Source organism: Mus pahari, chromosome 2 (assembly GCF_900095145.1).
Source record: "Mus pahari chromosome 2, PAHARI_EIJ_v1.1, whole genome shotgun sequence".
In the NCBI taxonomy this organism is placed as follows: domain Eukaryota; kingdom Metazoa; phylum Chordata; class Mammalia; order Rodentia; family Muridae; genus Mus; species Mus pahari.
The window spans coordinates 35,484,900-35,497,162 of NC_034591.1; the positions used below are offsets into that span (position 1 = coordinate 35,484,900).

Sequence of the window (12,263 nt, forward strand, 5' to 3'; positions counted from 1 at the left end):
AGGATGTGAATCAATAAAAGTATCATGTGGAGGCAAAAGAAACTGATTCAAGTGTGTAATATTTTCATTGCCAAAATATACATGCTATCATGGCTACTTCCTTCATACAATTGCTAAAAGTATATTATGCTTTATGAAGTGCTTACAGGGAGAGATAGCAGCTTCTTAAGATTCTTGTGTGCCATCTCTTTGCTGTTTGATATTGTCTTTTATGGATCGTGTCTTTTGAAGTTTAAATATGTTTCCGTTCAGAACCAGGTCAACCAATACATTCTGTTAATGAATAAAGAGAGTGGAGGTGCATCTGGCTTTTTCTTTGCTCTTAAGTGGCCAATTGCTGATGGACTTGAAATGGCACATAGTAACCTCTTGCATTTTCTGCCTGCATACTTCTTTTCTTTGGCCTAAACAACTAACATAAGTATACCATTTTTTTGGTAATACCATTTTATCTTAATTGATCAACAAATAAATTTTTGGATATTGCATATACTACAATACAAAATATTTGTAAGTTGCTCATTAATGTTATATACACACACACACACACACACACACACACACACACACATGCGTGTGTGTGTGTGTGTGTGTGTGTGTGTGTGTGTGTGCTTTCAGAGTCCTTTTATATGTTAGTCAGACAAATGCTTTCCCCTTTAAAAATACACCGCTGTTTTCTTTTCCAAGTCCTGTTTACTTACCCTGAAGGTTGACATGCAGAACAGGTGTGGAGTGGAGAGATCAGCCATTTTCAAAGGGCATGGTAGCAGCTGGGAAGATTGGGTTTCTTGCACTTTATACCTTGTGATGTTTATTGATGTTAGACCACTGAGCTGCTTTCTCTGACGACATGCTGTTCCCATTAATTTCCTCCTTAGCCAGTGAATGACCAGATACATTATTTTTCCCCTCAACTCAGAATAATTTACTTGTTTTCCATGAGATAAAATGACAGAAATATTTGTGTAGGAGGAAGAAAGTTATAACATGAAAAATAAGTGTTTTATAGAATAATTGTTAAGGAAAATGAGAAAAACCACCATTTTCCTCTTTTCATATGTCAAATCCAACCTATCACTTGAAATGGCTTCTCCAAATTCTCTTTGCATTTCTAGCTTTATCTTCAGGAACTTATTTATCATCCCAGCTATGATATTAAAATGCTTATTCAGTTTTAATTATATCTAGAAAGGATGAAAAAAGAGTTATTATTGTGACAAATACTAGCTCAGCATCCCTGAAAACTATACCATGCAGGATGACCAGAAGAAATTTTTCTTTTTAAAAAATCTGTGTTTCTTTCCTGCTCTTTTTGGATAATCAAATGTCCAGTGCAAGCAATAGGAAGGATACCATTGGCAGAGAAATGAAAACTGAAAGAACTTATAGACCATAATAGGAGACTATGAAAGAAAGGATGGGATTTGAATCACATGTAGAAATTGTGCAGCGCTAGACAGGAAGAGGATGTGGAATGACCATATAGTATATGTAGTGGAATGTATATGTGTAGGGCTAAGAGAACTAATTAATAGAATCTTAATTTACCAGAGAAATTTGGGGAGGAGACAATGTGGAAGACTGAATGGTTTATACTGAAATAAAAAGAAAGATGTACCAATATCAACCCAGAGAAATAATTTAATTAGATATCACAGGCTACTGTAAAATAAGGTCCATAGCTAAGTCAAAATGATTCCACAATCCTTTACTGTTCTTGACGTCTTACTTTATTTTCCTGGCAATTTACAAACATTGGATACAGTAAAAAAAGACATGGGGAAATTTTTATTAAGGTTTTGCACAATGTACTGTTTAATTTTTGAAAAACCAATGTTCTGTGTATAATTTGCCACATATTAAAATAATATAAAATAAAAATATTGAACTTTTAAAATAGATTAATATTTTAAATATTTGTTTAATAAGGTTTTAGCAAACAACAATAGAACAATTTATTTCAAAATACATGTACATTCCAAGCTAGACTGGAAGCTTCTTTAAAATCCAATTTATAATTTTTAAAGTTTGAGTCCTGTGGTAAAAACAGTAGAATATTGATCAAACATGTTTCAAATGATGGAAATTAAGTTGTGCGGACAAGATTTTTATTATAAAATTTCCAAAAAAAATTACAAAAGCAAACCTGGTTAATCAATTGAATAACAGTAACCCTTTTAGCTGATCTCTTCAGAGATTCACAACTGAGGAGGTGCCTGGCAAGGAGCTACTTAAGACAGGGTTAACACCAAAAGGTGGTCCTTATTGTGAAGTCATTTCCAGAATCAATGGACACATAAAAGAAAAGCCTGTAGCTTAAAGGAGATAAGTAGATTCAACTCCTATATTTTCCCTAGTTCTGTTTCGTTAGCTTCTTACTTAATTTAGATGTAAATGGGATTAACATCCACCACTGTAAAACAAAAATATTTTAAAAGCTCTATAACTATCACTGGATAGAGATAAAAGATCTTACTTATTTCCCCATATTTGGCCTGGCCATTTAAAATATTTTCACTTAACCAGAATACTGGTGTAAGATGAGGTATAAGAACGTCCTGTTTTGACAAAATAGTGACAAATATTTGAATATAGATAGTCCTTGAAAAATTTACTAACCACGTATTAGAGCTCCTCAAGAAAATATAGTCCTACTGACCCAACATTCCTAAATGTTGAAGAGTAGATATAAACCACTGAGTCATTTTATTCTGGTTGAGAATTCTATTGTGATGTTGATAGCGTCTAGAAGTCAGAGTTCTTAAAAAGACAATTGTTTGTATTACATAACATTACTAAACTTCCCAGTTTAATTTTTAGAGGTTTGTGTCTAAGACTGAGAACCCCAAAAAGATAAAAGATGGCAACGATTAAATCATATTTCTTATTTAAAATAAGAATGGCATATGTAAAGTTCCTCATTGGTAATTACTCTGCTATACCCTCATTATGCCCATTGTCAAAGTGTGGTGAGATGTGAAACTGGCAGCTATGGATAAAAAAAAAAAAATTAAAAAAAATTGGCTTTTACTAAGATGGTCTATAGCCAAGTCCTTCTTGGCAGAGGCTACAAATTCATCCTATCACTCATTCTTAGTCATCATAGAGATGTGACCAAAAGAGACTGACAAGCTCAAGCTCCTCATAGAGCAGTCCTTTCAAATGTCCTTGTACCTTTATTTGAAGTCCTATAAGTAATGTTTGAAAAGTCAGTTCAATCCAGTATTTCTTTCTTTGCATCAAAGAAACACACAACTAAATAGTGTTCAAAATCCTTTGAAGCTTGTTCCTATTTTATTACAAATGCATGAGTACCTTTGGTGAGTTAATCTTAACAGAAATCAAATAGAAGAGGAAAGGAAGTTACACTGATCATCTAAGGGAAGAATTCTGGTTTGGGCACCTGTGCTCATAAAACAGTGCCCTTTACATTAAAGAGATAAGCTGTGTTGACTAGAACTCTTAAAACATAGAATTAAGAAAAACCTCTAAGCCATAAAGAGCTGGTGGAATGCTAACTTTAACTCCAACTTAACTTAGTCCTGACAACAAAATATGAGGGCAACAATTTTAGAGATAATTTCTAAGGACTGCTTAAAGGAATTCCACTTGTATTTGATAGAAGTATGCTTCTCAAAAAGCAAATATTTGACCTGCATTCTACTTCAGGATGTTTGCATTTGGTCAACTAAAAAGCTAAAGCCAATGACTCATTTTCAAGGAGCCTTGAGAAAAGCATGCAATTACAAGTTTGCGAAATAGTTATGCACATAAAGAAATTTTAGCAAATCACTAAGTATTAAATGAGTCATTTTAAATATTTTTATTTTCTTGTAAATATATATATGTGAGATATATGAGATGATATGTAATTTTATAGTTATAAGTAAATAAAAATATCATACTATTTTCTGTTGAACTTTTCCTGAAAGAACTTTCCATGAAAGATAACCATTCAATAGAATCCTTCTCTGTGACATTTTTCATACTCCAAGCCAATTAAAATATATTATTTTGCTATATACAGGTATCCATATATTCAGTTTATCTAATGACCTCCATAGAATAGCACGGGGCTTTGTATATTACAATTATTCAACAAAATTGCTGAAATAGATTTTGTATGAATCTTGACAGTATTTCCACTTAACTAAAAATGCTCCATTATTTCATACCTTTACCTATAAGTACAGTAGCTAAAATCACTGCTATAGTCTATGGTCACTTCGTTTTCAGTATGCTTCCAACTATACATATTTTGCCTGCTTAAAGTTTTGAGTGATTGTCTCATAACCCAAATATGACAAAATGGGTATTGTCAAAGTCAAGGAGTTTGTTCTGTAAGTTTATTCAGGATGCAATTCACCTCCCTACTATGAGAAAATATTAACAACTAATTAAAACAGAGGAACTACCAGAAAGAACAAACCATTTTAGCATCTATTATATTATTACTTAAGGCCTTGTGTTCTATAACAGTGGTTCTCAACCTTCCTAATGTTGTCACCCTTTAATAGAGTCCCACATGTTGTGGTGACCCCAACCATAAATTTGTTTTGTTTATACTTCATAACTGTAATTCTGCTCACTGTTGTGAATGATAACAGAAATATCTGATATACAGCCTCTAAAGGGGTTGTAACCCACAGGTTAAGAACTGCAAAGTAGGTGCAAAGTCACCTTGAAACAATGATGATAGAATGTTAGAATTTTCATGTCTGGACAACACTTAACATTAAAATTGTTCATTTGTGTGACAGTCCACCCATTCAACTAAATAAAAATAAAAAACTTAGAATTGGTGTATGAAAACCCTGACATCATAGGTACAAAGAAATACAATGGTATGCACATGAAGTATAATGTTAGTGTGCATAAAATATATTTCAAATTTAAGTTTTTATATTGCAATGTACATTGGGTATTTTCTTAAAGGCATAAATAGAAATTTTAATATTTGATCTATCAATATGTGCTGAAAGAGGACACAGTGCTAAATGAAAATTTCATGGCTAATTCTAGGGACTAAAATAAAAAATATTTCTCCGTGTTTTATCTATTTTTTAAAAACGTAGGAGGAAAGTACTCTCAGGGAAAAAAATATCCAAAGCTTTACTGTGAATTAAATGAATGCAGGAAATCGCACTTTAAATAGTGAAGAGACATGAAGCATTTCAACTTCACAGCCTGCTAAGGAGCAACAGCTGTACCTAATTCCAACTTGACGTGCTTCACATCTCATATTCATATAGGTATTTAATGATCCAAGCATAATGGTCCTATATAGAATAATTACTTATATGAAGGAGCAAACTTCATACGCATTCCTTTTTAAATGATCCTTCAAGAGAAAAACTGCACTGACTCTTTGAACAATGAATAGTCTCTCCTGCCATTCCAAATGTTTGGGACTAAATAGCTTATCTTTCAAGAGAGAATAGCAACTGTGCCAAGCTCACTTTTTCTTGACAGACTCTCTTTGCCTCCTCCCTTCCCAGTACAACCAGTACAATGAAAAAAGGTAGACTGCCAAGCCTATCATTAAGTCATAGTAGTAGACAGTTGCAAGAAATATCAGAAACAAAAGGAAATACGGTATTTTAGAGTTGGTGGATATTGAAAGCAGAGACTCCCTGCCTTGAGCTTCGAGTTCCTGGGTAGGGACAGTAGTAGAAGCAGAGCTCACTGATCCTTTGTCACCCAGATAACACTGTGACTGTCCAGAACGCGTTAACCCTTCATTTTCAGAATTTGCTTCATCCAGATTCTCAAGAGGCTCATTGATTAAAATCATCGGGCCTTGGGAGTTTTCCAAGTTACCTTCTTTTCGTTGGAGAATCGGACCCTCGCCTTGTTCTCCTCCACTACCTGACTTCATTATTTCTGAATGTTTGAAAACATCTTCAGGTTTAGACATGGCATGTCCCAAGACCTCACTTTCTGGGTACCAATTATATTCTGATTTGGTAGGAATAGACTGGAGGATTGTGTTAGTAACTGCTTTCTCTTCACCGTAAGAAGGTACTGGTTTTTTAGAGCAGCGTCTGTAAACTTGAGAGCTGTCCCGAGAAGCGCCGGCAGTGTCTGAGTTAAATGCGGAGTGAACAGCACTGAAGTCTGTTCTCCTTGATAATTCTTGAAGCAGGTCAAGATCTGCATTTGCCTGGAATATTGTTCTGTCTGTTGGTAACACTCCCAAATGTAAATCCAGTTTTGACGTAGCTTTTTGATTGCCTGTAATGACCTGTGAAGGTTCGTCTATAGATGTTACACTTCCAATTCCATGTTTCTCCTTGTCATATGTCTTCCGAGGAGAGGACGTGGATGTGGTTTTCTCCTTCTTCGTTTCATCTACACATACATTACAAATATCTAAATGTGACTCCCTTTCAAAATCATTGTCATGGATTACACCTGCTGTATCTCCATGACAAAGGGAATAATGTGAATCATCTTTCCTCCCTTCATGTGGATCAAACGCTGTTTCTTTTACCTCGATGGGCCTGTCATTTCGTGCTGTCTCTTGAGGTAGCTTAGCAATTATTGCTTTTTCTCCAGCAGACGCGCTTTCTGGAGTACTTTCTAATGTTGTCTTAATTATATAAGCTGTAACTGCTTGTGCTTTCTCAGTAATACCATGATCAGCTAGAGAAGACAGTTCATAGCATTTTCTCTCTCGGCAGGTAAACAATTGTTCTGTAGGAGTAGCTTTCAGATTGTTACCGTTATCTCTTTTTTCCCACACGTCTTTATAGTCTGCTTGTTCTGTGGTATGCTTGGCTATATTTGATTCAGTCTCACTTGTTTCTGGTTGAGTTTCCAGAACATTCCACTTTTTTCTATGCTGTGTGTTCATATCCTGATCTCCAGGATTGCTACAGTCTGAGTTTTCCCTGTCAGCTTGAAAGAGATGATCATCAGTCAGAAGGTTGAAATTCCTTGGAGAACTAAGATCACTAGTTCCTGGTTCTAAAGTGCTACCACTTCCAACTTCTCTCCAACTCGTTTTTGTATTTGTGGAAGGACAGGGATCTACTGTCGCCGCCCACGTGTTATCTGTAGTATCTTTGCTCAGTAGAGTTGTCAAGTCTTGGTTCTTAGCTTTATCTCCTTCAGTGCTTATTTTTGGGTACCCCATTTGTCCCTCTTGGGTCTGGAATACTGATTGAAAATTCTTGCTTGGGTTTTCATTAACACCTAAGCATGTTTGCTTCTCCTTTTTATCATCGACTTTGGCATAATCATCTCTGGAAGATGCATTTGATTCTTCCAGTTTTATGGAATCTCCATGTGAATATTTGTAATCTGTTATTCCAATTTTCTTGATTCCTGCGTCATTATTCTTGAGACCACATGCCCTTAGTTGATCAAAGGAAGAACACACTCTGCCACTCCCATGGGCTGGGTTGGCATTATCATCCAGGTCTTCTTTGCTGCAGAGTTCCAATTGCATTAACTCATCAGAACTAGTATCTCCCAGTGATGGCCCTTTTTCTCCCATATCTGAAATAATTTTCTCTGAATGTAGATGACCATATTCATTTCCTGGGGAATACTTTCTGCTGTGGTAGAAATCTCTCTTTAAGGAACTTTCTGCTGATAAACTTGGAGACAAAGGCCCCATGAACAAGTCAGTGTCGATTTCATGGTAAGCTTGCTTCTTCTCTGACCCCTCAGCTTTATTTGTGAAATTGACTGTATCTGTTGCAAATGTATTCTTTTCATCCTGGGAAGTTATTAACCGTTGGTTTATCTTATGGGAAAAAAAAACAACAAAATTATGGCAATATGATCTTTTTAAATACATGAGAAGTGAGTTAGCTTTCATTAGCTCAAGTAATTATCTGGTAGATTCCCCTGACTCATTTCATTTGTGGATTTCACACAAACTCTAGAAGTTGGATGTTTGGGGCAAGATCTTTGTAAGGTATGACTTGGGAATGAGATCAGTAAGTAAAAGGGGTCCAAATTAATCACACTCCATCTCTGCTTCCAAATATCCCATTGTATTATTCAACCATTCTTGCTTGTCATTGCACTTTTTCCTCACTTGGGATATACACATTGATAGCTCCATGCTAATCAATTAGGGAGCAGCTTCCTGGGTGCCCCTTGCCACATTTATATGTGCTGTAGGTGCCCCCATTACAGTTTCTCTTATTAATATGTTTTCTGCAAAGCCTCTGCAAACTATTAATAGCAAAACGTCACTCAAAGAAAAGTGAGGGAGTTAATGTCTCTGCAAATTCTGTTTTAATGACCCTCTGCCAACTGGTACTCAAATGTATTTGAGCTCTTCAGTGATGCCAACTGTCAGGATTTAACAGTGAGATGCCTGTGTTTTTTTTTTTTTTCTCCTCATAACTGACATTTGCATGATCTCAATAATTATATGCAAATCTTACGTCTTCCCCTTCTTCTCACATAAGGCTCATGTTACTTGTCAACTGCACAGCTGTCTTGTAAGCCAATGCCTGTGGGTTCCACAGATTTGGTTGTATTTCCATCTATTATGGAGCTTCATTGTTTTATGCAGTCACGTCAGCAAGGAGCAAATTAGCATCTAAATTACAGCTCCCTGTTCATTTATTGGGCGTACAATCTCAGTAACTTCTAAACAAGCTTTTATATTTGAGGCTGCTCATGGTAATGAGGTGTATTGGTGATGTATGTGATTTTTTTCAGAGTCCTTTCATTATATTCTCTGGTTTGAAAAAAAAAAAAAAAAGGTGACGTTAAGTTTCGGCTGGTGAGGATTCTCACAATGGGTGACAACTTTGTAGTGCCTTAACGTTGGAGCACAGTAAATTGCATACTTTAGTGGTGCGGTTGCCATATCACTATAGCAGAAGTGAAATGTGGGTGGTGGTTGGGGGGAAAGATGAGTTCTAGTTCTTTTCTGTTTCAGCATTGACACTTGAAGACGCAAATGTCATTTTAATCTTAGATGATTATGATTCCATGTATCCCCATGCTAGGAGCTCCAACCAAATACAATGAAGAGTAAATTGCATTATGTGACTCATTTGCTTCTGCCTCTCACTGTGAGCTAAAAGTGTGAACTGAACCATCTCCTCCAAATTTCAGAACAGATTTGATGTTCACCAAGTGTGAAATTTGTAGTAACAAAGTTTAAACTAAAATGTACAGTATTGAATTTGTTTCCTGTTTTAAAATTATGTGGCACTGGCTATTTTCTTCTTCCTTGGCAATTTAATATTTTATAATGCTAAGAAACTTTGGAATTCCTACCTGGACAGAAATAGTAAAGCAAAACAGGGCCAAACATCAGCAGTACAGGCGTCTTAGATTAGATATGACCTCACTCTTCCAGCCCTCTTACTTTACAGATGAGGGTATATTAAATGCACACCTGTCATGAAGATTAGAACTGTGCATCAGGATGGTGCCCCTTGCTTCTAATTCCTACAAACTATTACTCAGAGCCACGAGATAAGAAATTAATGCCATTCATTTACCACTGGGGAGAACAGAAGCTACATACTGAAATCAAAATGCCTTGTGGCTCAAGCTAGATGGAGTTGCGGGGACAGAGTAAGCCATGCTTGCACATTTGCAAATTATATTAGCTGAAGCCATTGAGAGGCAGGCATTGCAGCATCTTTGAAGCATAAATAGATTCATCTTCTCTAATACCGCGGCAAGCAGAACACTTACCATCAAGTCTAATTCTTTTCCATTATGTTCGTCATGCTTCCTGTTGGTATCCTTTACATTTTGATGATTGGCTCCCAAGTCATCCTTGTCCTCATGAGAACAAATGATTGTTGGGATGTAGGACTCTGAAAAGTTAATATGATTGTTTTTTAATTATAAGACTGTTTTTATTGCAGATATTAACAAAAATAGATTTTATTTAATTTTAAATGAATATTACCTGTGGACTTTAAAGTCTCAAATTTATTTTCTTCTGGTGTTAGCAATGGTTCTTCTTTACTGCTAAAATTTAGAAAAACATACATTTGTTTTGAAATTACATCTTTAAAAATATCTTTATAAGGTGGAAAATTATCAATAAGACAAATAGTTTGTATAATCTTTCATAATTTTGTATTACTGTATATAAGTAAATCCCCTATGGTGGTACAGTAAAAATTTTATGAAAACTTAAAATAATCTATACAATCACATATTTCTAAATGAGATTATGTTGTTCTTATTAAAACATAACCAGAATAAGGCTATAAGCAAATATGTAGTTTTCATTATATTTTCTTTAATCTTCTAAATGGAGAGGATTTTTGTTCTGGTATAAGTTTATGAATTGATTATCCATTGTTGCTATAAAATTGGTTTCTAGCATTTAGATAATTATGTTTTGTAGCCTGTTTATTTTTGAACTGCATTGTTATAAAAGGATAAATCTCTCTATAAACAAGAGAAATAAAAGAAAACCAGAACACTAAAAAAACAAAAAAACAAAAAAACAAAAAACCAGATCACTGAAAAGCAGCTAGATTTATGCTCAAAAATCTCATGTCTGAGTTGCCACTGGGCAGTTTTAAAATGGGGACTTCAGAGTGCTCATATGTCAGTATATACCTTATTTATTCAAAATTCCTGAGATTTTATTGCTTTTTGTAGTAAAATATGAATTCCTGTTAGAAATGATAGGTACTTTTCTCTTTTAAAAGTCAGAAGGCATATTAATGAGGTCATTATAACTATATTAGTCTCTGGTACTCAATATAAAAATATAATTAGTGAAAATTTCAATTTATGTACAATTACTCAAAAGTTAGTTTATATCTTCGTTTTCTTTTAGAATTAATTTCTTTCTTACTATTGTTATTGGGTACGTCTGATGTACATGGATGGGTTCATGTGTGTAATGGCCTAAATGTGATGACAGAGGACAACTCTTTGGAGGCGATTATATCCTTCCATCTTTTCATGGGTTCTGTGGCTTGATCTCAGATGGCAGGTCTTGTCCAGCAATCACTTCACACACTGTGTCCTCTCAGTCTCCTTGCCAGTCTTTTCTCCCTCCCACAACCCCCTCTCCAGCATCTCCCTATATAGCATGCTGTCCTAAAACTCTCTATGTAGACTAGGCTGACCTTGAACTCACAGATATCCATCTGCCTCTTCCTCCCAAGTGCAGGGATTAAAGGCATGCACCACCATGTCCCACCCTTCATCTATTTTCCTTATACTGATATTTTTCCAGTGAGTTTCTGCAACAACAAGACAAAAACCCAAATAAACCAACAACAAAAAAGACAAGAAATCTAAAAAATGGCATTTACTGATAAACTTGTACAATTGAATCTAGGCTTTTTTTCAATTGAAAATTCCAGGAAGACTAATTTTATTTTCACAAACCATGTGTAATTTGTAAACTCTCCCTTCTTGATTATGTAAGAAGGTATCTTACTTTTGTATATAGTTTTTGTTGTTTCATTTTAACCTTACTGAAAACATCTCTGGGCATTACAATAAAACTAACATTCTATGTATATAGAACTTCTTAAACTATAGAGTTTAAAGTATGAAAGTTGAATTAATCTATTTCCAAGACCCATAACTATTCAATGATTTGCTTTTATGAAATTCCCCTACAAAACAATAATTTTGCAAACAGTAGTATCTCTTTGAAAAACATACCAGCCTGAAATGCACCCACCCCCTCTGGCTCTTATCAACTATATTCCTCTTGAGCAAAGAACTCTGAGTCTTGGAGAAAGGTATGTGATATAGATAGCCTATTTAGGACTGAAAATCCTGCAGCATCTTGTTCAGTACTTTGATCAGTTGTAGGTCTCTGTATTAACTGCCATACACCTACCCCCCTCCCCAAGAAGCTTCTCTGATGAGATTTGAGATACATCGTGATCTAATGTCATAGCAATACATTATCAGTGGTTAGAGATATTAAGAGGCCTGTTTTATGGGCATAGCAGGACAGTCATATGTATGAAGTCTCAGAGATCATGATATCATGTACAACACCTGTGAGAACTCAAGCCAGACAAAATACTAGAATAAAGGAAGGATGTGGGCATGAAGTCCCACTACCAGCTGCTAACTTGTTGGCATTTGAGAGGTTCTGGGAAAAGAAGAGTCAGTTTTGTAAATTCATTTAGTGATATATTCTTTCGTAAATCAACCACAGTCAGGGAAGACCTTATACCCAAGCGAAGTCAAACTTCAATCAACAACACTACACACTGGACTGTGTAACTTTTATAAAGGAGAGAGAGAGAGAGAGAGAGAGAGAGAGAGAGAGAGAGAGAGAGAGA

At 35.3% G+C, this 12,263-nt stretch overlaps 1 protein-coding gene across 2 annotated transcripts in view; it reads right to left on the reverse strand.

The window, feature by feature from the left end:
* Positions 1–1,623: 1,623 nt before the first annotated feature.
* Positions 1,624–12,263, reverse strand: part of Ppp1r3a (protein phosphatase 1 regulatory subunit 3A) — a 40,352-nt gene continuing 29,712 nt past the window's right edge. The window contains exons 2-4 of one of the 2 annotated variants that reach the window (XM_021191612.2): positions 9,899–9,960; positions 9,679–9,803; positions 1,624–7,753 (exon numbers count right to left, since the gene is read on the reverse strand). In XM_021191612.2, coding sequence (XP_021047271.1) covers positions 5,456–7,753; positions 9,679–9,803; positions 9,899–9,960 — 2,485 coding nt within the window. In that variant the 3' untranslated portion in view covers positions 1,624–5,455. The remainder of the gene's footprint in view (positions 7,754–9,678; positions 9,804–9,898; positions 9,961–12,263) is intronic. The other variant, XM_021191613.2, reaches the window with a different exon arrangement.